The sequence below is a fragment of the Eleginops maclovinus genome, chromosome 22 (assembly GCF_036324505.1).
Source record: "Eleginops maclovinus isolate JMC-PN-2008 ecotype Puerto Natales chromosome 22, JC_Emac_rtc_rv5, whole genome shotgun sequence".
Lineage (NCBI taxonomy): Eukaryota > Metazoa > Chordata > Actinopteri > Perciformes > Eleginopidae > Eleginops > Eleginops maclovinus.
The window spans coordinates 3,311,635-3,337,012 of NC_086370.1; the positions used below are offsets into that span (position 1 = coordinate 3,311,635).

General features: G+C 40.0%; 1 protein-coding gene across 1 annotated transcript in view; it reads right to left on the reverse strand.

The window, feature by feature from the left end:
* Positions 1-25,378, reverse strand: part of piezo1 (piezo type mechanosensitive ion channel component 1 (Er blood group)) — a 94,629-nt gene that overhangs the window by 39,220 nt on the left and 30,031 nt on the right. Inside the window, 12 exon segments of the mRNA XM_063874920.1 lie at positions 819-924; positions 4,412-4,592; positions 5,311-5,390; positions 5,542-5,648; positions 6,515-6,587; positions 6,794-6,892; positions 7,979-8,150; positions 11,725-11,938; positions 12,804-13,025; positions 13,028-13,073; positions 17,108-17,249; positions 17,431-17,596. Coding sequence (XP_063730990.1) covers positions 819-924; positions 4,412-4,592; positions 5,311-5,390; positions 5,542-5,648; positions 6,515-6,587; positions 6,794-6,892; positions 7,979-8,150; positions 11,725-11,938; positions 12,804-13,025; positions 13,028-13,073; positions 17,108-17,249; positions 17,431-17,596 — 1,608 coding nt within the window.

Here is a 25,378-nt window from a genome sequence, read left to right on the forward strand (position 1 = left end):
TTATTTAAATACCACATTTGATTTTTGTTATATTTTCAAGAATAATTACTTTACTTAAATTATAGTAAATACAATTAATGTTATTTATATAGTTCAAGTTATAACAAAGGGGCACACTGTAACTGGTTTCAGTGTGTTTTTTTCAGTTTGAAAATGTAGTTGTTCCAATCAAACGGCGTGTTCTCTGGAATATCAACAGGGGATTATTATTAGATTGTTGTTGCGTGTGAACTTTGTGCAAACTGTCCCTTCATGATCGTGTAAACCCCAGACTGAGTCCACTCTCTGGGTTTGACCTTTCCCTGCGTTGTTTTGTACTGAAATTCTTCAATGACATCCAACTTCTGTGCAGCTAAAATCTAAAGCTTTTCATCAGGAAAACATTCTTTTGGCACAAGTTTAAAATGAATTATTAAAAAATGTGAAAACACTATTTGGTCCTTTTTATGTTACTAATGATATGATGCAGTTTGAGATTGCAGTCACAGTTTATTATTATTATACAGACCACCCCTTGTTATGGGTGGGGGCTTGTGTGTATAAGGTGGGCGGGGCTTGATGTCGGTGTTGGGGGCCATGCCTCACCCCTTCCATAAATTACAATCAGCACACAAAAGTGTTAACAGGATTTATCATGACGATGCAGGCCTCCAGTTAATGTTAGTTAGTGTTGGTCCATGTTCGTGATGGAAGAGTGTGTGTGTGTGTGTGTGTGTGTGTGTGTGTGTGTGTGTGTGTGTGTGTGTGTGTGTGTGTGTGTGTGTGTGTGTGTGTGTGTGTGTGTGTGTGTGTGTGTGTGTGATTTATAGATATCTGACCTCCTGTCATGACCTCCTGTAGTGGCGTGGTCATTTTCCTCTTCCTGCTGAAGTTTTCCTTCACTGACTGACGCACCAGCAGCCAGAAGGTTAGAGTAAACAGGAGCTGGAGAGAGCCAGAAAAAAAGAGAGGGATGGAAAAACACAGAAAAAACTCAGAGAGCAAGAATCCAGTTCACTGTGTTTCTGAAAGGTGGAGCATTAAATGAACCCTCCCTGCACTCAGCTGTTCAGAGCAGTACAATATCATAGAGTAGATGAATTTCATCTCGAGCAAATTAACACGAGGGAGATCAAAACGCTGCATTACTGTCCTTTTCCTTTTGTTGTATAGGAGTTGAACTAAATGTACTGCCATTGTATAAAACCAGGGTTGGGAGGGTTACTATCAAAAAGTATTCCATTAAAATAACTATAGGTACCTGAAAAAATACTGTAATCAGTAACGTTATGTAAGTAACACAATATAAAAGTAATGTAACCTGATTACTTTCTGTTACTTTTGGATTACCTCAATATAAAATGCTAAACAAATCAAAAAAAGAGAAAATAAATATCAATAAAATGTGTTTTACTTCGTGTGTTATGGAAGACAACAGAACAATGTGTCATCTTTAATTAAAGTAAACACAGTTGTTTTTGTTTAATAAATCTGGTATCCATCTACTGCTAAAAAAACAAAATATAAAAATGAATGAAGTATCCAAAATGAAAACCCATAAGAAAATTCAGGCAGTACGTCTACCTAGAGGTGGGATTTAAATGTTATGATTTTGTCAGATTGTTGTTTTTTTGTTTTTATAAATTAGGTGCTCATCTTCTGCATTTAAAAACATAATATAAAAAAGAATAAAAGTATCCTAAATGACAACCAAAAAGAAAATTCAGGCCCTACCTTCAAGTCTACCAATAATATATACAGTATATCTTTATTTTGAAATGTATTGCAACATTATCATCCTGCTAGTAATCCACAGGTTAAAGCATTTACCAGTAATCTGATTACATCTGTTTTTATGTAACTCTAAGGGAATACAGTTACCTTTATTTTTATCCTGATTACAGTATAACACCTGAAGACATAGTGTGTGCATGTGAATGTTTTATGTTGTTTAATTTGGAAAAGAAAGCATACTTTTGGAATTGCATTCTCTCTGCAAGCATGAATGATATTTGTAAGACAATATTACTTTAATAACCAAATACCAGCACAACTAAAGTACCAGTGATTTATTTCTTTGTTTCTATTATATGATTTTGACCTTTAAAGAAAGGTTTATCAGCTCCAGTGCTGTAAGAAACATGTACTGAATGTGCTGTAATACTGTACGCAATCTGACACTGAATGTTACTTGGCACAGCTGGGGGTGTAACCTATGATATATATAGTCAACAAGACACGTGCTGCAACTGAGCTCAGGACCCAGGGCTGCGGAGAGCGGAGCCCTTTACTAAGTGGCCGACGGGGACCAACACGCTACAAAGGCCCAAACCACATCAGGGGAAGAACTTAAAAAATGATGCAAATATAAAAACACATATGAACCAACAGACATGCAAATGAAGAAACATCTTGAACAACTTCACAACAACTGCGCAGCGTTTAATTAAAGCGCTGCATAAATAAAATGCTGCAAATAAAATAACGCTGCAAAGAATCCGCAAATAAATAGAAAACGGCAGTGTTTTTTTGCTTTCGACTTCATTCATGCAGCGCTTTATTTTAACACTGCACATGTGTTGTCAAGTTAGTAAAGACGTTTCTTCATTTGCTTGTTTTTTGGCACTTTTGTGTTTTTATATTTGCAGCTGCAGCGCATTTCTCCTGATGGAATTGTTTTGCACTGTTGTAGCGCGTTGGCACCTGTCGGCCACCGTACATTCAGCCAGTGATAAAAATATCATACATAATCACTAGGCATGGCACGGTTTTGGTGAAAAAACCGAACCGTACGGTTTGCTTGCCACGGTGCGGTGCGTCTGTGCACCGTACGGAGTCCACGGTTTTTTTTTTGTTTTTTTTTCTCCAGACGTTCGACGTTGCATTGTAGCCTAATGCCCGTATGTTACCACGTGGTTTTCATTCGCGCGAAAGAAGCGAAAGCTAAGAGGTCGAGGTGTGTCAGCTGTACAAACATGGCAAGTGGGAGTGGAGAAGGCGGGCCGCCCAGGCCGGAGATAGAGGATGCTCCGGGAGCCGCGGTACGTCATGCCCTTTGGCATGCCACGTAGCTCTGACGACGGATGGATGGACTTCTAGGTCCACGGAAAGTTACCAGACAGTGACTGCCCACCACATTAATCCCCAATGGGAGTTACGAAGCTGCGTATTACAAACGCGCCCAATATACGACAGCCACACAAGCGAATTTCTTTCCAAAAAGCTACGATTTTTTTACAACACAGGCAAGAAGCACAAAGCCTTTCCAAGATATAATTCGTGAAGAGGTCACTTCATACAAGGAAACAGGCTGCATCTCTGTGGATGAAAATCCCCTCGCATGGTGGAAGACCAACGCACGTATCCCCATGTAGCAAAGTTGGCACAACGTGACCTGGCTGTCCCAGGTACATCTGTGCCAAGTGAGCGTGTTTTTTCCACAGCAGGGGACATTGTAACTGCAAGTAGGTCTCGTCTCTTGCCAGAAAATGTTGACAAACTCATTTTCATGCAGAAGAATATGAGAATTAAGTGAAAGGGGGAAGGCTGTTTTAAACAGTGCAGTGTTTGGTTCTATTGCAATATTTTATACTGATTGTGTCTGTGTGTATTTTGTTCGAAATTTTGTTAATATAACAGTGGCACTGGCACTTTAAGTTTAGATACCAAATCCAGCCATATGTTTCAAAGCACTGCACTTTAATTTCAAGTGAAAAAAATACATCCTCACTCTCAGGGATTAGAAGAGTTGTTGATTTTGTTTTCTGTTAGGCTGGTTGGATGGTGGGCTCATATTATGTTTACGGCCTCATGTTCTCATAGGCAATTGTGTTTGCCTGTTCAAAGGACAGCAAACATTCCTGACACTTATTTTGAGTAATAAAGTAAAACATGTTGAAATCATACATGTCTTCCCTCTTGCTCTATCAAAATACTACCTTTCTGAGATTGTTAAAACAGTGTGCTTAGAGTCAATTGAAATTCAAGTTTGTGCATTATTGTTACATTATAACTATAATTTTATACCCTTTTAAATGCTGTATCCTAAACTATGGTTAGTAATAGCATCTGCCTAAGAATATTCTCAGAGACAGGGCTCCTGTTATAAACTGGCTGTTACCAGAATGGCAAGGACCAAGTTGTAATGCATTGCTAAAGGCACTGTGTAATGTCATAGAAGTGTTGTGCTGTGGTAGTAAAATCTTTTCAGTGACTATTACAGTGTTCCACTGGTGTAACGGCGTGTATTATGGGGCTACGATAAAAAAGTAAAAAAAACACCAAGAACCGTACAAAACCGTAAACCGTGGACCTCAAACCGTGATACACCGTGAACCGTGAGTTTTGTGATCCGTGCCACCCCTAATAATCACACAATAGATCACAACCTTATACTTCATCAAGACACCCAGAATCTCTCCTCTCCTCTTACCATGGCTCCCAGCCTCAGACAGGGGTACTGGGCTCGGTCCAGCCCCAGCTGACGGAGGCTCATGGTGCCCACAGTGGTGGGCAGCTCGGGCTGCAGCTCCATGGCCCAGACGTACTGCAGACAGCACAGAGCCAGGCCGTACAGCAGGATGAAGGGAGAGCACAGCGTGGCCGCATGCCTCCTGCAAACACACACAGCTCAATGAACACACAGTGGGGGCTCAGAATGTAACCTGGGAAATCTACACAAATAGGAAACTATACCATAAGATGTGCATTGTTTAGTTTATAATATCTGTTAATAATAATAAATAATACATTTTATTTAGTGCGTTTTTCAGGACAGCCAAGGACGCCTTACAATGCATCAAATAAATACTTGAAACATGAAAAATACACCAGCAGGGCGAGAATAAAACAAGATACAGAAGGGTTTACACTACAGTAAGTAGGCTAGTCTGGACAGGTAGGATTTAAATGTTGTGATTGTTGGAATCACTGAATGCATTCACAAAGAACCAATTGTACATTTGGAGGAGTATGTCTGAGAATGGGGATTTTTTATGTTTTGGCATTGGTCTTTGTAAATGAATGTTATTACTTATTATTTCTGGATCAATCATGGGTTGGATTAGTTGGGTTACATGGGTATGGGAGGCACTGGTAGTAAATATAATCAGCTGTTCACCTGTCTGAGATGTGTGTGGAAGAGAGGATCACTGTGTTTTTTGTTTGTCAAATGTCTTCATAGCTGGATTATTCAAATGATATGTTATAATAAATTGATCCTCAGCCCCTCAGCAACTTTTGTTAGTTCCTGAAGTCGCTACAACAGTTATTATAACATTTAAAGATAATCAAGTTTATCAGAGTCTTGAATAATACTGTCGGCGCGGGTACCTGGCACGCAGGATCCAGATGAGGCAGGCCCACAGCAGCAGCACGAAGGTCAGCCAGCTGTGGTACGTGATGCTCCACACCTGAACAGCATGGAAACAGCTCATCACTATGTGGACTCCATATTGTTACAGGCTCACGGACACATGTAGAAACTCAGTGTGTTCATTGAGAGGACAGCAAAGGCACTGGTCACACGTTCATTTATGTATAAAATCATGATTCATTTGTTACCATCATGGCTATGAGAGCACAGACATAGCTCTGCTGCATGACCACCTTCCCCAGCAGGAAGAAAGGGCTTTCACTCTGTCGGGGGCCACTATGGGGGCCACTTTCACCTGCCAAAAAAACAATCATGTCAGATTGCAGATCATAACAAGAACAAACCAAATGAGGAGGGTCATCAGGACATATCATCATAGACTGTTTAAATACAGTATATGGTTAAATCTCAGAAGTGTAGTTTTCTGTGGAAATGAACTTTAAAGAACAATTTCAGTGAATTGCAGCTTGGCCAATTTTGATATAATTCCCAAGGCTATTTATATTATTAAGTTACTGAAACCTTAAATAGCTTAACTCTAGTAGCCTGATGACATCAACACCAGGTTTGGGGAGTAACAGATCAAATATACAGGGGTACGTGATCAGGATACAAATAAAAGGTACCTGTATTCCTTTGCAGTTGCATACAAAAGGAGACATAGAGAGACGTAATCAGATTACTGTTACATTTCTAAAGAAAATGGGGATTACTATCAGGATTGCAATATTAGTAAAAACCAAAAGAGATCATATAGTGTGTGTTGTAAAGGATCACATGTTCTCTCTCCTCTGTCAGCTGTTCTGATCTGTAGGCTAATACTTTAAGAGTGAATCTATACGTCTACTGCCTGATCTGCTTTATGGTTTCTCTTTCTTTGGTTCATTTGTTCTGTTTTAATCCAGCAGGTAAACCTATATGTTCATAAAATAGTGTGTGTGAGCTTAACTGTGTATGTACACAAACAGAACCTGTTACTTTCGGAGAGCGCAATTTTAAAATGATGCCAAAAAATAATATTTCTGTTCGTCAGAAACTCTAAAATATGAAAATTGTGTACAACAGATCAGAGATGGCAGAGACAGCTTTGTTTTTAATTTATCATCCGTATATTCCCGGACAATAAAAAACCCTGATAGATTCAGATGAAAGCATTGATACCCAGATCTGCCGGACTCTCTTCAGCCATGGTTCCTCCTCTGCTGCTCTCTGAGCCCATCGACAGGAGCATGAGCTGCAACAGAACAACAAACACATAATACTTTCAGATACGCAGCTGTTCAATATGCTGGACATGTGGAAACTGTTTTGTTAAAATCAATATTTAATTCAATTTGATATCACTCCTGATATGATGAATATGAGGCCTTTGTTGTACCTCCATTGCAGTCTGTTTAAACGGTCGAATGGATTACTGAGACATAGAGAAATCATATTTACCTGTGTCTCATCTTCAGGGTTTTCTTTCTGTTGGTTCCACGGCCTTAACTCAACCATCTCCTCCTCTTCTGCTTTCTCCTGCTGCTGCTCCTCCTTAACCTGCAGAACATACAAACAGCATCTCATAAAATAACGCATAAACAGCATCTGATAACATAACGCATAAACAGCATCTGATAACATAACGCATAAACAGCATCTGTTTTAAAGACAAAAATCCAACTATCAAAGTGTAGATTTCCTGCAGAGTCATCATAGAACAGGGGTTTCCAAAGTACGGCCCGGGGGCCAACTGCAGCCTGTTGTCCATTTTGAATTGGCCCTCAGCTAATTCTAAAAGTGGAATGGAATATGGCGCACACATGAAACGTGTGCTTTCCTTATATTGTACTTCTTTAATATTTGTGTAAACATATATTACATAGTAGGATTTGTGTGTGTTGTGTGCACAGTTTTCAGTCAATTATAAAATCATAAAGTTCAAATCATTTTCTAACAAATCTTAGTTGATAAAACAAGTCCAATAACTTATTTGCACATCACGCTTTATATATTCTTCATATTTCACTTTGTTATAAGCAATCTGAGGCTTCTGTTTCAAAGAATGAGCTGACAACACTTTCTGTAACAAACCAAAACGAAAAAAGTGTGAGCACACTCAAAACTACTGTTTAACCAATACTGGATAATATTAGTTATTATTAATATTATTAGTCTCAAGATCAAAACAGTACTTCTTTCAATCAGAAAAATCCTCAGATATACACGTAGATAATTCAATTTACTGAAATATTTGACAATTTCCCTTAAATCAGGAACTGTGATCAAACAACAATGAAACAGTTAGTATTCTGGCTGTTACACTGATTTACAATAGCGCACCAAACCACCCAGGATAGAGATTTAGGGGTTACCAATCCATCCAAACATTAAAGTCAAACTTAGTATTTATTTTAAATATCATGGAATTTAATTGACGTTTTCCAGAGTCGACTAACATACATTTCAATACGGCTGGCCTACGAATCTAATTTGTATTTCCCGAGGACACTTAGAGATTGAGACTTCAGGGGCGGGGCCCCTATGATTCTACCCCCTCAGCCCCAGCCTCCCCTGTGCTTGGATTCTCTCTGCTCCGGACACATTTCAGTCTGGAACAAAGGAGGAGAAGAAGAAGTTTCAGACCTGGTTAGATGTCCCGTGATATCCTGTCTTGAGAACGGTTGCTACGGTGATGTAGAGTAAGAGCAGTATCCCTGGGTTGACGTAAACGGGCCAGTCATGATCAGCGTTGAGGTTCAGGTCGTAGGGAGAGGAGCAGTTCCCGGGTATGATGATGTCCTTCAGACCGAACAGTCTACACAGGAGTAGAGATAGAGACTAAAATGAACGGCATGATGAATAAATGCTTACTAATGCTGTGGTGACCAGATGTTTGTGGGTCTAGGGGGGACTAATCACAATAATGCCACTCATATACTATCAGTTAAGACACGTGAAAGCCCTGTGGAGCTATTAGAAGACCAATCTTTAAGCCAAGAAACACACAGTTCCCTTCCAAAATAAATAAACTAAAATAATAAGACCCCACCTTCCCAGGACCCCCAAGGATTGGATCATGTGGCAACAGGCAGCAAATGGTGTCAAATCACATATGCACACACAAAAAAGGGAGAGAAAAAGTAATCAGGGGCGACTTTTCAATGACTCAGTCGCTGCAAGCCTCACACTAACATCATCCTGTTCGCCCCATTGATACGGGCTGTTGACAGTTCCAAATTGACAACATCGAGAAAAGTTAAATCCCATCGCTTAATTGATAAATTATGTGGAGGCTTCCAGCACAACACAATCACTTTCTTCTCAAAAACTCATAGTTCTTGCGTTTTTGAGAAGAAAGTGATTGTGTATATTATTTAAGAATGTGAAGGGAAGAAATGTCGTTCATATCAGAGTTGATATGGTCGCACTCGCAGGCACTGTCACTGACACCAACATCGTAAGCTCTGAGGCAACACTCTGCCAGAAACTTGAAACTGGGGGTCATTCCCAGAACATGTGCATAAACGTTCCCAGGGCCTTTAATGGGCACAAGGAACATGAGCCATCATGTCATTTACCTTCATAAAATACAGTTTGCGAGGGGTCAGGTAAGCTCTGTGCACAAAATTAAAATGAATCTGTTGATGATCAGGATTCCTTGAAGCCAATTTAGCCTTTCATTCTTTTTGCTTCTGAGCGAAAGCAACAAGCCTATTGTCTTCTTCCTCATGCTGATCTGATCTGTGATCTCTCTGTTGCTTTTAGACCGTAGACATATTTAACCAACTTGTAAATCTAACACCATTCAAAATCAATAATCCTCTGAGAAATCTGATTTAAAAATTGCTCCATGTGTTCTTTTTTCATTCTTTCTTTATTCATGTATTCATTTATTAAGGTGCTAGTTTTTAATCCACATTTTAGCTCTTTGTGTACTGTTTATTGTACATGAATATACAGTCTGTTACCGTGTTTCTCTGTGTTCAAGTTGATTGTGACTTATTGCCCTTTGAGGGATTAAAAAAGCTATTTTGAATTTGAACAGCCACAACATCCAAAAGGTCAATACAGCGAGTTAAAACATGACGGGGAAGCAGAAGAGGACATATTGAATCAGCTCAGCATCATCCATGACCTTAACCCTCACTATTGATCAATGAAACCGCAGCTACCACACAGATCTAGCTGCGGTTAAACCATTACAGGTCGCTGTCAGCAGATCGTGCTGGAACTACTTTCACAAAGCCAGCATGGACTGAAGTCATGGAAGCTTTAAAACTGGTTTGAAAATTAGGACATTTAAGCAGACCAATTCGTCAACCGCATTCCTACTATGAGTAACTAACATCTTTTTTCTTCCAAAACTGCACAAAGACACATCCCTCAGGTACGGATACAACGAACACCTCACACCTTTTAATCTGACACTTTTTCCCATGTAAATCCACACACAGCAGCGAAAATAAGGCAGTACCTGCACAATACTACTATTCAGAACAAAAGAAAGATCACAACAAACATGTGTTTTAATTATTACTTTGTTCTCACTACTTTAAAAAATGTTACGTTGTTTTGTTTCGCCTTGATTGGTTCCCCTGTTTAAATAAAAACCTTGCTTTATTTATACCTGCCTCCCTCTTTCAAGGTTCAAGGGTTTTTAGTGTCAGATGCACAATAGCTAAAGTGCAGTTACGGCAATAAAAATCTTGAGGCCCTGCAGACTGAACAATGTGTTGCTGGGGTGATGGGGGTCTTTTATAATCCTGTGTGCTTTCACTGCTTTTGGTTCCAACTTCTTGCTAAAGACTTGACAGTTTTACTCTACCTGTGCGTCACAAATACAAGGATGGGTTACGTAAGTATGGAAATATAAACTTTCTCACACACACACACACACACACACACACACACACACACACACACACACACACACACACACACACACACACACACACACACACACACACACACACACACACACACACTCAGGGACACACTGACAGAGACCTGGCGGAGCCTTGTGGTGATGACAGATGAGAGAGAAACTGAGAGAGCGATCGTACTAATGGAGGAATGCTGCAGCGCTTGCTCATCTTACTGCGACTCAGCTGCTGGGGTGAGCGGCTGAGATGATGAAGCATCAGCTGAGAGCTTCTAGAAAGTCATTCCACACATACCTGAGCAGGAAACACACTCTGCTCACATTCCCCTGCTCTGACACACATTCACCTTCTCCTCTTTGTCTCTAATCTCACACATTCTCTTAGGCACCTTCTGTTTTCCCCCCACATAGGTGTCACATTGCAGGCACTCTATTAATAGATATTTATGGTTTCCTGGGAGGAATATTAGCTTCGAACCCTCTGCCTAATGAATCTGTCATCTACTTAACTGTGAGGCAGTAGGTGCATTTTTTTGCGATGGTGGTAATGAAGAGAACATTCTAGGTCACTGAGGAAGAGAACATGTAGTGAAGCACCTACTAAGGGTTTTTGGAGATATGGAGGTTACTTAAAGTTCAACCGTTATTGCATTGATAATATAATGTTTTATTTGGCGAGTTCCCTTCATACTACAAGGTGAACATGCCTGCAAAAAGGATCTGCACCTGGAGGATCAACAGCTGTTTTTCCCTCAGGCCTTATGAGCCACAAAAACGGAGCTACATGTTTAGGTCTATAGGTCTAACTGCCAGTAGCCGAACAGACATGCGTGGGGTTGAGTCACAGATGAGTTGACAACAAAAAATATACAATAATCTACACACAACGTGATCAATAAGGAAGCAAATATGAAAAGGATATATATATATAAATATAAATCCTGTAACCACACCAACCAATGAAGCTTGCAATGCTGTTTTTTAGCAGCAAAGTCCCAGCAAAATCCAAATGTACACTCATGAGTTCAAATAAAAAGCCTTCTGTACTATGTCCCCCTATATTTATATATTTTGTATTTAAGTTGTAGTGGTATGGCATATTTATGGTGTATTTTGATCTTTCTTTATATTGTATCCGATATATATTTATTAGCTATATAAAACTTTTCTAGTGTTGATATGTGTGTTTGTATTGTTGTGCAATGGCTAGATAACATCCTAATTTGGTACAGTGCAAACATACAGCTCTGGAAAAAAAAGAGACCACTCCACATGTTTCTTAAATCTTTATCTCTACATGTCTGGCAGCCATTCAAGTGTCTGTTGAATTCCAACACAGAGAAATGATACAAGAAAAAAAACTAAATTGAACTCAAAGAAATACCTATAAATAGTAAAGGCGGGAAAAATGATAATGCTGAAGTGGTCTCTTAATTTAATTTCTTCCGGGGCTGTATCTAACAATCTGTCTATCTATCCGAGTGAGGGATGTGTGCTGCAGTCTCACCTGGCCCACAGGCTGTGGGGGGGGAACATGCCCTGGGCCAGCAGGCTCTGGTAAAGGTACAGACACACCATGTGACCGGCGGTGAAGAAGCCCACCATCACACACAGAGCGTTGAAACCCAGGTGACTGATGGGAAGGTGGCACGCCCACCACGTGCACACGCCGATGAAAAGCAGGAAGTAGATGGCAGAGAAGGCAGAGGGCAGGGTGATGCCTTGCGGGGGGGGAGGGGGAAAGGGAGAAACATCAATATAGACAGACACTTAATCGTCTTTGATCAAAAGTACTTAGTGTTTGACTGTTATGGACAAAATGGTTGTTTAAAAAGTGTTAGTCATGTTTTGCATATTTTAATAAACAGTCCAACAATTTGGGAATAATGCTTATTTCCTCTTTCCCAAAATACAAAGTGGAGATCCAAGATGGCGGAGCATGCACTAAGTGAGCCTCTATGTTTTCTCTAGTTTCTACGAATCAGTAGTTGCCTGAGTTCTCTGTGTCCATTCAACTCCTCTAACAACGTTCAAGTACGGCCGCAGATAGCCAGGATCTGGTTGGATGCAACCTGCATTTAGTTGTACTGTGCAATGATAATAAAGTGTAAACTAATCTAATCCAAAACAAATATAAACGTAATATTTGCGCATCCAGCACAGCCATACCTTGTGTTTGTTTTCCTAAGGCAGGAATCTTGGGGAAAGATGTCTTCTGACAAATAAAAACCTGTCTTTTACACAGTGCGGTTTGCAGGCAGTGCCCATTTTCCCTACCAAAGAGTCAGTATTATGCCTTTGGGGGGTTTCCTTCCCTGTAGTGTGTTTTATAGGTTTCTGTGCATGTAAATCGACTGCAAAGGCACAAGGTACAAATATGAACCTGAAAAAGAGCATAATAAAATGCAACCTTGTCACCAACACAACTTTGTCATGTTTTTTTGTGCAGGTCTGGTATAAATGATGGTGCCAATCTAAGCATTGTCAGAGGCCTTAACCCAAACTAAGTGAAGGTAAAGTCTCCTCAGCTACATCCAGCCTGCTGTGGAAATCAAACCAGTGATGTCAAGCTGTCACAGATCCTACCAGCCAGAGCCAGCAGGCTGATGGCTAAGATCCTCCCCAGGTCCCGCAGGATTTTCCGGGCCTTGGCCTTCAGACGCTCAGCCAGCTGCTTGGCTCTCGTTGCTGTGGAAACCTCCTCGTCAGGGTCACCAGGTAATGACCTTTCCTCTTCGTCCTCATCTCCTGATGCCTCCTCTTCTTCGTCCTCCTTCTTATCCTGCTCCTCTTCCTCCTCCTCCTCCTCTCCTCCTCATCATCATCAGTGTTTTTTTCTGTTGTATCGTCTTCAAGCTGATGTGGGAAAGTAAGGTTAGAGTTATTTTAAGGTAAAATACAGTCAAACATCAAATCCACATTATATTTGTCTTTGTTTGGTTACAGTTTCAGTTGCAGTGATTGAACCAGTGCATATCCATGTAGATGAATCTTAAAGGGGCCATATTTCCCTGTGTTCCCTCTGATGGAGACATGTTCCAGTAGAGACACTTTATACAAATATGAAACTGAAAATGAGCAGAATAGGGCCCCTTTAAGTTCCTTTATGTCAGGTTCCTGCCTCCTGTGCAACATGCTTACATTTATCTTCGCTGTTGTTTAACTTCAGTTGGATGTCTTGTTAACTGCTTATGGAAATGCTTACTATGTTGAAGTCCAGGTTTTATAGGGCCCCTGCTTCTAAACACACTGCTTATACTGCAGTATATGTGCTGTTTACGGGCGAGCGCAGCAGCCCCGGGGTGGGATGCTGCATTTAACACAAACACAAATTGTACCACTTTTCTTTACTGCAAGTTGTCTCTCCTCAACGTTAAAGACTATAGAAGCTAAATCCAGGCCTTCAGGTTTCATCACCTGATTACAACATGGGCTGACTAAGAATGAAACTGAAACCCCTCCTGAAATACACACAGGGTGGTCTTAAATCCCTGTCCTCAGGATATAAATAAGTAGCAGCAAAACTATTAGTCGTGATTTACAGTAACAGGTGGCAAAGATCTCATGTGTCTTATTACTGGGTCAGGAATACAGAAACTCCTCCTCCTCATACTGTACAGAATGTGACTTGGGGAGGTCAGCCAGGGAACCCTATGAATTATGAAATATGATATATGACTCCAGAGAGAACCCCAACACATCCAAGCATTGATTATACCTGTCACACATGATAGTTTACAGAAATACTGATACAACTACTGACAGGAAAGATTTTAGCACCATGGGAGCCAAATATGTTTCTGTAGTTAAAGGAGAAAGAATATTGGACAGTTAATTATCAGGTTGACACAAACCAAATTCCAATGAGATGATCATGGTGCTTTGTGTCTGACAGATGTCCAAAATGTAAGGTAAAAAGCTCAGAGATAGAGCTGAGGGGAATATATTTCACTTCCCACACAGCTATTAAGTCCCGTCTTCAAATACAACTATTCATCATCTGATAGTAACGGCACAACGGTAGAGTGTAATACTCCACCAGTGGTATTTATACTTCTACTACACTACATTTTAGAAGCCAATGATGTACTTTTTACTACATTACATTTTCCAGACAAAATAAACCACCTCACAGATTCAGATTATAAGCTGGTATATATCCTTTATTTAAGCAGGTTAAAGTCTCATTGAGATTCAAATCTGTTCTTACAAGCGACCTGAGTTTCAAATAAAAGAAACTGTTATAAGACATTAAAAACTGGCACTTCATTTAGGGGATATAGGAGCAGTCACATCGACCAATGGTTTTTTGTTCCCTGTCCTTTAAGATGGACTTCCAAATAGTGGTGAAATCTGAACATTTGAGCTCCTTCTGTACATTATTCCAGGCAGACGGTTGTCCAAAATCTAAACCTACTCATTCATGAACTATGACATACAGTATAATTATGGGGTAAGATATAGAGCAGCAGCATATAAAGTGATTAAAATAGTGGCACCTTTACCAGCTGCGATGAACACATTAATGCAACAATAATATAATGCAGTAATTTAATATATATGATTCTAAAATGGGACATTACACACAGTAAGTACTTTGACTCTTGCTACTTTAAGTATATTTTGATGCAAATACTTTTCTACTTTTACTTAAGTAAGATTTTGTATGCAAGTCTTTTGCTTATAACAGAGTATTTTTACACTGAAGTACTACTACTTTTACTCTGCTTGTTATGCTTTGACAATATTTGACAATTTAACAGCATAACTGTGTGGGATGAAACAGTGGTTCTGAGGGCGTCGGCTAACCGAAGGTTCAGCCACAGTAGACCATGAATATTTGGTCTATTTTGAGACATTATCAATAATTAAAAGGGTAATGTTGATTTGACAATGGGTCAAGAGGTCACCAAAATTCAGACAAAGCTTCCTCTGGGGGACATAATTATCTAACAATACAGCCACAAGTACTCAGATATCTGTCTCAGGACCAGTGATGGGCAAGTTACTTCCAAAATGTAATACAGTACATATTACTTATTACTGTCTTTTAAAAGTAATAAGTTACATTATATTATTACTGTCTCTGAACTGTAATGCGTTACACTACCTTTGCGTTACTTTGAGTTACTAAAATGTAGTTTATGTCAGCTCATTAATTAAAGCTATCTATGGCAGTATGCTGAAATTAAACGTATGCTCCCTTTAAGCGGGCTGAATAATATTTGATACCGGTAACATGTCGTCTCTGTGTGTTATTAATAACATGTTAGTGGAGCCTCTGCACGGCCCTGTAACCTGCTGTATATGAACGGGTCTCTATTCAACGTTAGCTCACCTTGTCATTGGTGTGTTAACGGGGATTTTGCTGACAAGCTTTCTAAAAGCCGGCGACTCCACAGAGGACAGAGGCTGCAGATCTTCAACACTCTGCCACGAGTCTCTTTACTTCTCGCGGTTCAAGAGGCATGCAACCCGATAGAGAAAGTTACCTTCTGTTGTTTTGGCCTGCACGCACTTGTGTGTTTTTCTTTTCTGTTCTCTGAGCCTGCAGCTCTGCATTGTGAGCCTGCAGCTCTGCATTGCGAATCTGTTTCTGCAGCCCTCTTAACCAATAGTAAACAGGCTTACTGAGTTACTATTCCACCTGCACAATTATTCTTCTGGTGTCAGAATGTCTCGCGATGTTTGTGATGTCATGAAACTAACACCACATCATTTGGGTTAAAATGTGTTGTAACTGCATTACTGAAAATTGTAACGGGTATTATATTACCCAAATTTCAGAAGTAATGCGTTATATCACTGCTTTACAGCATAAAGTAATACATTACTGTAACTCCGTTACTTTTGTAACGCGTTACACACAACTCTGCACAATACACACCAAAAGTGACACCGAATGACAAACCAAGAGCCATAATGAGACACTGCTTGCAGGGTTAAAACAAAAAACTATTTTTTTCATGTATCTAATTTGAATGTTTATCAAATCGTCATGGAAATCCAATAAACAGAAGTCAATAAATAAAATCTGATACATCTCCCTTCCCTAATGACTAACCATGTCACGCAGAGCAAGTTCACAGAGCTGTTAAATAACTGCAGTTTTGAGTTAAAGGTGCATTAAATTAATATTTCTACTTTTCCACCAACTAAACACATCAGGCAAACAATCATCATCTCTGAAAGGGAGGAACATTGTTCACATAAAAGTGATAACCTTTTCCCTATATTAAATAAATGATGTCAGAGGTCAGATATTTAAAGAAACTTTTCCAGTAAGACGGAGTCCTACATTTTTTATCTGCTCTTTTAGACACAGAGGGGACATAAAGAGTATCTGATCAGAGTGTCTTGTGAGAAAAGGATGAATAGTTTGATATTTAAAGTGAATGCATTTAAAATTGGTACCATTGAAATTCATTTCTTATATCAAAATGCAGTTTTAGATAGAATCGGAGGATGAAACCCTCTTTATTAGTCACATACATGCACACAGCAGAGCACACACAGTGAAATTGGTCCTCTGCATTTAACCCATCCTAGTACTAGGAGCAGTGGGCAGCTATCGTGCAGCGCTCGGGGAGCAATGGGGAGGGGGGATTGGAGGTGTCCGGTGCCTTGCTCAAGGGCACCACAGCCTAGGAGGTGAACTGGGACCTCTCCAAGTAGCAGTCCACCATATTTTGTGTCTGTTTGGGGACTTGAACCGGCGACCCTACGATTCCCAGTCCAAGCCCCTACTGACTGAGCCACTGCTGGACATTAAATAAATGATTGGTGCTTAAACCAGGTCCTGTAACTGCAAACGTATCTGATTATCCTGTTAACTCACTTCATCAGTGACAGTGACCCTTCACTCATCCCATCCCGACACACTGACTCACCGACGTGATGTTGGCAGCAGCCACCATTTCTCTGTTGCTGACCAATCTACTGCACAGGATCATTGTCACCAAGGCAACCACACACACACCCAGGTCAGGACACAGAAGACGTATCATACTCCAAGGATCCTCCAACGGAAGCCTACAAATCACACATAAAAGAAGAAAGGTCGACGGAGGTCAATCATTTTTCCATCTACAAACACATGCATGGGCAGATAAAATGAATCTGGTTTGGTCTTACTTCCAATGTGTGGGTGTATCAAATCCTCTAAAATCACTGACGTTGGCATGGATACCTGGTGCCTACACCTGTTACATACCTGGACAGTCCTATGTGTCTGGTTATGATGTCCCATTGTGAGCAGTTATCCCCTATGGCGATGTTGAGAGGGGGATATGTGTATAGAACTGTGTGGAAGCAGATGTGAGCCAGAACAAACAGCAGACTGGTGCAGAACACCGCCCTGATGAACCGACCCGTGGGACCTGGAGGACGAAGCAACAGAGACAGAGGGAAGGAAGGTCAAACCTGAGGTACCATGAACAGTCAGAAATAACATAAGACATGATTCCATTTTAATTCATATAGAGTGAAAAACATTTAAGGAGAGCATTCTGGCATTCTGATACATCCTCCTGTTTACCATCTAACCCAGAGTCAGATGAGAAGGCACAAAGTGTTTAGCCTAGCTCAGCACGAAGAAAGGAAGCAGCTGGAAACTGCTAGCACAGCTCCATCAGAACTGCAACAACAAACTTAAGAACCAGAACACCTTTATTCCCACAGAGGGACATTTACAATAAGCCTATGTTTATACATGCATGCTCAATAACAACAATGAATGTTTCCTACTAACGAATATATGTGTGTGCGTCCAAACTATGCTATATATATTTCCTCTGACAAATAGAGCTTCCTTGTTCCATCACACGGCCCCAAACACTCAGAGCTCCATATGTGGATTAAGCGCCTGAAAACAGTTTCCTCCTGGGAAAGATTTGCAAAAAAACACTAGTGTGAGGCTATGGAAATGACTTAGGTTTAAAAAAAGGAAACTTCTTATACACAAGATGTTGTTAAAGATGTAAATGTTCAGTAGGAACCACTGGTTGTTAAACTACATACAAATCAGGGAGACGGTTGTTTGGGTCTTTTCAGATTTGTTCATAGCAATACAAACTGAATTACAACAGCTTTATTTTCATTTATTTTTCAAACAGAGCAATGACAAATCATCATGGGATAGAAGGTCCATGAACTTTAACCTCTTTTAGGTACCTGTACAACAAATAGAAGTGGTGTGATCCTCTGAAGGCTAGTAGGAACGTGAACATTGGTCTGAGAGGCAGCTCTGCACTGTGTCAAAATTTTCTAAGCATATAACTGTAATAACAAGTTTAGAGTGAATCAGGGCTTACCACATGAAGATAGGTAAGTATTTGATCTCAATCCCCATGCTCTATCAAATATGTTGTCAAAGCAATATTTGGTTGTTACCATTTGTTACAAGAAATTGCTGCTAAATGTAACTATTTCTTTCAAATCAAGAATGTATATAAAAACATAACCCTTCCAAAATACCACATTAAGACACCAAGACTAAGAAGAACAACTGATTGAACAAAACTAATGCTCTGAATTGAAGATTTATCTTTTCTGTAAGAACTGCATTTTTTGGCTGATTGGATGGCTAGCAACTCTGTTCTGGTATCTGCTCAGAAACCCCCTGACTGTTCTAGGTAAGCCCAACATCTTCTGAATGCCTTCAGTCTGTAGATTGTTCTAGTTAAGTTTAATGAAGTCACAACCATTCAGTAACCCTAACCCAAGCGTTCAGAACTTTGTAAATTGGGATTAAAATCACTCCATTATTCCCAGAGGGCAAATTCAGTTCTTAACTCTGGTCTAATTTACAATTACATACATGCACAAACAGGACCTTTACACACGCACTAATAGAGAGGTGTCAGATGTGGCACCTCTCCAGCTACCAGTCCACATCTCTACTTTTGGTCCAATACGGACATGAACCAGCCCTCCAGTTACCAAGTTACCAAGTCCCTACACCCTAAATAAGCAAAAGATTCCTAAAACAACAGCCTCAGCAACTCAGTGTGTGTGTGTGTGTGTGTGTGTGTGTGTGTGTGTGTGTGTGTGTGGGCTTCATAAAGCACACATAAAGAAGATCCCTGGAAATGCTTCATGACTACATTGTGCTAGGGCTTGTCGTATCTACCTTCCCTACGTCAGACGACATGTCTCTGTGAGGTCTGATGGACAGGTGGCAGCGTCAATACTGAGCTGCTTCCCTGTGGTGGAGTCACTACAGCCTCAGCTCAGAGCTGCATATCTCTGACCATGATAAATTAGGGAATCAGATATTAATAAGTCCACTGGGAATAGTAACTGTCATGTCATCCTCAGCGGTTGGGAGATATGCAGTGTTAGGTTTAGTGGGGCGAGGTGTTGGGAGTACTGTGATCTACTATCAGCTGTGATGAAACCTGTTGATGCTGCCATCAGATCCACAGTGAGGAGGCTCTCGTAAATAAAGCGTGCCCACAGTCAGTCCTGACACATTTGTTGCATGTCGGCCTCACCGTGGCAGCTGCATGGCTATAAACACTGCATGCTCAACAATTAACATCTAAAAGCTGTCAGAGGAATACTTTCACAACACAGACACAAAATAGTAATGGATGTCTTCAAATGTCCTCCAACAATAAATCAGTTTACTATCACATAACACATCTTTTTGTTCAGAAGCTGCATTTAGAGCAATATTCTCCTTGGCCTGAGGACAGTGTGTAGGGTCACAGTGCACCAGACGCAGCAGGAGCTGACACCGCGTGTGCTTGTGCGTGTGTGTTTCCACTTTCCAGCAGCTTTAATAGTTGGCTGCATGGATTTCCTGATTTTTTCAGGAGGCAACATCTGTGCCTTTGGGCTTTTTTTGCACTTTCTTTGCAACTGGTCAAATATACATTTTTCAATCAATCAATCAATCAATCAATCAATCAATCAATCAATCAATCAACGTTTATTTATATAGCCCAGTATCACACTTTTTTATTTTTCGAAGGTGTCTTTACAGTTTATGCAGAATCGGAGTACAAATCTTTTTTTTTTATTTTAGAATTGAGGTTTGCAGGATTTACTGAAGTAAGCTTAGACATTGTTTTAAGTCACAGAACCAATTTCCCCATAAAATGACGTATTCTGAGCCTGATTCTCATTATATTGAATCTCATTATTGACAACACTTATTTGAACATACGCTAACGTGATAAAAAAACCTCCCAAAACAACAGAAACCATTTTTGGAGAAAAAATATTTGGTGAACTGTGACTTTTTTTGTGTTACCCAGTGACGTGCGGTGAAGTTCATGGCTGGTGAGGCACTGACGTCATCACAATCAGATTTGAACCTTAGAGCATCTTATTCATTATTTGAATGGCAGCAGTTAATGGTGTTATGTTTAAAATCCCAAATCAGCAGTCTTCACATATAAAAAACTGTATCACTCAATAAAGCACATGTAATTAAAAACGTTATTGCGATATTACCTTTATTTATAAATGAAGTCCATCTTAGAAAATTGTTTTAGTTTGGATATGCAATCCTCCATTCTAAAAGTAGGGTCAGGCGAGACGAAAAAATAAGCAAACGACTGCACTTGACTTAACTGTAAATTTTAGCTCGCTGTCACTTATTCTGCACGCACGAAGAATCACTGGACTCACTAGCACCCCCTGCCATGAGGCAGGAGAACTGCGTGCCTCACCTAGTCTCTCTTCGCAGCGGTTTTGCTCAGCACAAGAGACACGTTACAGACATACAGTTGACAAAAAACACTGTATATTATATACACCAGCTAAAGTATGGAAATTAGTTAATATAGCCAGAGTGTTTGAACATTTTAATAGCGACATACAGACAGACAGCAGTTACAGTCTCACTGTATAGCATGTTTGAACGTGAATATGAAAATTCAGCGATTTTGGATCAAAATAATGTAAAACTGGTGAAATTACCAGCCTCACCTGCCTCCCCTCACTGCACGTCACTGGTGTTACCTATGTTCCTTTCAGTGGTGGCAAAAGTATTCAGATTCTTCACTGAAGTAAAAGTACTAACATCACACTGTAAAGATACTCAATTTCAAGTAACAGTACTGCATTGAGAATGGTTATACTTATTAAAGTATTACTTGTTAAAGTATTTAAGTATGATAAGGAAAATGCACTTGAAGTATAAGGAGTAAAAGAACTCTTCTATTGCAGAACAAACATTTAAATATAATAAAATACTTTAAAGGAAATGTTCACATTTAAAAAACCTAGAACAGAAAAATATTTTGAAAGAAAGCACTTCTTGGTAATTAGCAAATAAAGCCAGCCAGCCTCAAGGGGGCGATTGGGATGTTTTGGCCTCACTAGCTGTCATGTTGTCAATCGTTTTTTGTTTTGTTTTTTTTGAAGAAGAATTTTTTGGGCAAGCAGTGCCTTTAATATAGTGCAGATGAGAAGTAGGGAGAAACACGCCCGGCAAAGGTACTCAGGCCGGATTCGAACCTGGGTCCACCGTATATGGCCGCCTGCTCTACCCACTGAGCTATACGACGGCCATGTGGTCAATCTTTAAATACAGTCAAATACTAATTTGCATAATGTGTTAGGTATAGTAACAGGTAATGCAAATAACACATAATGCAAATGAGTACTGTTATCCAGCGTGGTCCTGACTTGGTATTGACTTGGACTCAACTGGACCTGGTCTTGGTTTTGACTGGGAGTCCTGGCCAGAGAAACTCAAGAAGATCCCAGGAAATGTGGTTGTCATTGAAACGTTCACTAATCACTGCTGAACCAATATTCCTTGTGTTGGCAAGAGGTGCTATGCATTCAATGTGATGGAAACTGGAAACAAGCCCCGAAAAAACACCCACAAAATCCCTGATCAGAAGCCCTATTCAAACATGGAATCTGGACATTAAAAGAGTGGCTTTTTGGGATTGAAATGTATGAGAAAATGACAGGACTGCTGCAGACCTAATCAGTGAAGCAACAGCAGTTCATGGATAGAGGAGGAAGTTGTTCAAAGTATCACGAGATCACAATATATGTTCAAAGATCGCAGAACAATACACGATTTACATTTAATTTATTATTCATCATAAATAACAACCTGTTTGCTATCATGGTAGCAACAAGTACCTCAAACTTTATGGTGAATAATGAATATATTGCCTTGCTCCGTTACAGGTTTCATGTAATGTATTACCTATTCTTCAATTAAACATGTCCAAAATAATACAGGTACTATTTAATTTGTTGGCTTTAAATCTTGTTGACCAGTCAGACTGTCGTTGGTGGCTATGCTAACATCACCCATGTTCAAACAGACTCTCTCTTGTTTTTAACCAACCACAAAGAGCTCTGTAGTGAAACTTTTTGTCCGTATCCCAATTAAACAAGGAACACTAAGACTCTAACCTACACGGTATGTATATTCCATCAACCTATAAATCGTTAATGAGTGAAGTTTAGTGCCTTCTCCACCCAGCAGACTGAGCAGCAGAGCCTCCCTCCTCTGCACTGAGGACTCGACCCTCCTTCAGACGTGTGAACACATGCAGTGCAAACAGCCTTCATCTTTTATTCATAACATAACCATGTCATCTAAACACTGTCTGGTAATGTGTCAGTGTGTTTATCTGAGCGAGCGTCTGCAGCTCCAGTTAACGTCACAGAACTATTGAGACTACAGTATATAGTTATCATAAATACTGGTGCTCACACCCCTTTTCATTAACAAGCTTTGGATGTTTAACACAGAGGAATGTGTGTGTGTGTGTGTGTGTGTGTGTGTGTGTGTGTGTGTGTGTGTGTGTGTGTGTGTGTGTGTGTGTGTGTGTGTGGGTGTGTGTGTGTGGGTGGGAGTTGGCTGTGGTTGATAATTATAATGTAATTGCACATCTTCACATTAATCAAAGTAACGGATTAGGGCATTTTATGGGTATATTCATGTCCCACAAATGTGGTCTAAATGCTGCTATGAAGTATATTCAAATATTTATTTTGTCGCTTAAATGAATTAAACTCTTTTGTCACATTTAAAAAAAAACAAATGAAGGAATCTGCCCACATTAGTCATCTCTGACTTTAAAGACATAATTGGAGCAGGATCTTAACACTGAGAGCAAACAGATCAAGTTAGAGCATTACAATAAGGGGCAGGAGTTTGTGTTTTAACATGAAGCAAGTCTTCAACAGAGTAAAGAGATTCACTCTGACTGTAAAGTACAACATACTCAAATTCAGCAAATGGGAACAAATGTTGCTGTTTCACCACTATAGTTGCACTCAACTATACAAAATAAAACAAATACAACTAAATACTAGTAGAGGGAACTGCTCCCAAATCTAAACGTTTCTTATTTATATCTTTGTTTAAGAATCCAATCTGATCAGCTGTTGATAGTAGCGGGTCAGCAGTCAATGACAGTATGAAACAGTGCATACAATGTTTTGGGTCTTTTTTATTGAGAAATTGTCAATCAGTGCAACCACAAGAAGTCCTAAATTCCTACAAACAAATGTATGCTTATGGGTCTTGTCAAATGCTTAATTGTCAGTGGACAGACAGATCCACACAAGCATTCACATACATGCACAAATCGAACCAAAAGCATGATCAAAAAAGATAAACTAAGAAAAAAAGACACTGGTGGAAGTGATATTAAGTTGAGTAAAAAACGGACTTTTGCTGTGACACTTGTAAATTGATTGATTGATATGTGTTGTTTCATAACAGAAAAATGGTTTCTACAATATTTAAGGATTGAAAGATAGTGGTCAATATACAATAAGTAATGTCTGACAACAATCATGCATTTTATTCTCCTGATTTCAAAGATACAATCCTTGTTTTTTTCCCAGTGCCCCATCACTGTGAACGGTGTAACATTAAACGTCAAAGCATTACTGAGTTTATAGAGAACTCTCCTCTGAGGGCCGTAAAATCCATTTAAGAACTTCCTGACATAACCGTCCTCAGACTGAGAGAATCTCACTTCCCTAAAAGTATAAATAAGTTGAGCAGTTTATTAGGAACTATACAAGGATGATTGAATATTTGAACATGAGCCAGTTGTTGAGTAATCTCCAGCTCTGACTGACTTCAACTGTCTCCTGATTCTCCTCAAAGCCAAACACTGCTGCTTCCTATTAGTCGCATGGATGTGTTCCATTGAATGTGTGTGTGTGTGTGTGTGTGTGTGTGTGTGTGTGTGTGTGTGTGTGTGTGTGTGTGTGTGTGTGTGTGTGTGTGTGTGTGTGTGTGTGTGTGTGTGTGTGTGTGTGTGTGTGTGTGTGAGGGTCTTGGCAGGTCACCAGGTTTTCCTTTAGGGAAAGTCCCCATTTCTCTCTGTACCCCCCTCTCTCCCTCTTTACTATTCTCCCACCAAAATAAAAGCCTCTCTTTGCTTTTGGATCACCAGATCAGAATGACTACAGGGGCAAACCCCCCCCCACTCCCACCTGGTGGGAGCTGGTACATCACTGCATTAGATTAGCGGAAAGCAATACTATTAAGTTCAAATAAAACATTTGGTTCCACTTAATATCATTAATTTCAACTAACCTCATACAGTTATGTGAAATCCGTTTACACAGTACATTTATTGAAGCCAACGTTTCAGTTTTTTCAGAGCAGAAGAGGGGACTGGAAAATACGGCAAACATCTTTAACTTTAGCCCCACTTGTAACTGTGTCCAATAAAGAAAATGTCAGTTGGCAAGCTCACACTTTCATTTCAACATTGTCTGTTACTTTCCCAGTGCATGATGGGTATGTTCACCAAGGATGGAGCCAGCTAGGCCAGGCGTTTTCATTTTCAATCACATTGTGTGAGCCATGTTTGTGCACTAAGAGTGTTTGAGGGGAAACAACTGGAGTATTGAATTACTGTAGTCTACTCAGTCTGACAGACTCACACACACACACACACACACACACACACACACACACACACACACACACACACACACACACACACACACACACACACACACACACACACACACACACACACACACACACACACACACTCCCCACACATTGTGAGCCAATGAACAATTCCATTGGCTGTTTGTGCCCAACAGACAGACTAAAAACATATTCCAGCAACCCAAATTCTGTATATAAGTAAGGAAAAATGACTGTGTGAGTAATATAAAATAACGGCTCCACTTTTCTGTCGGAG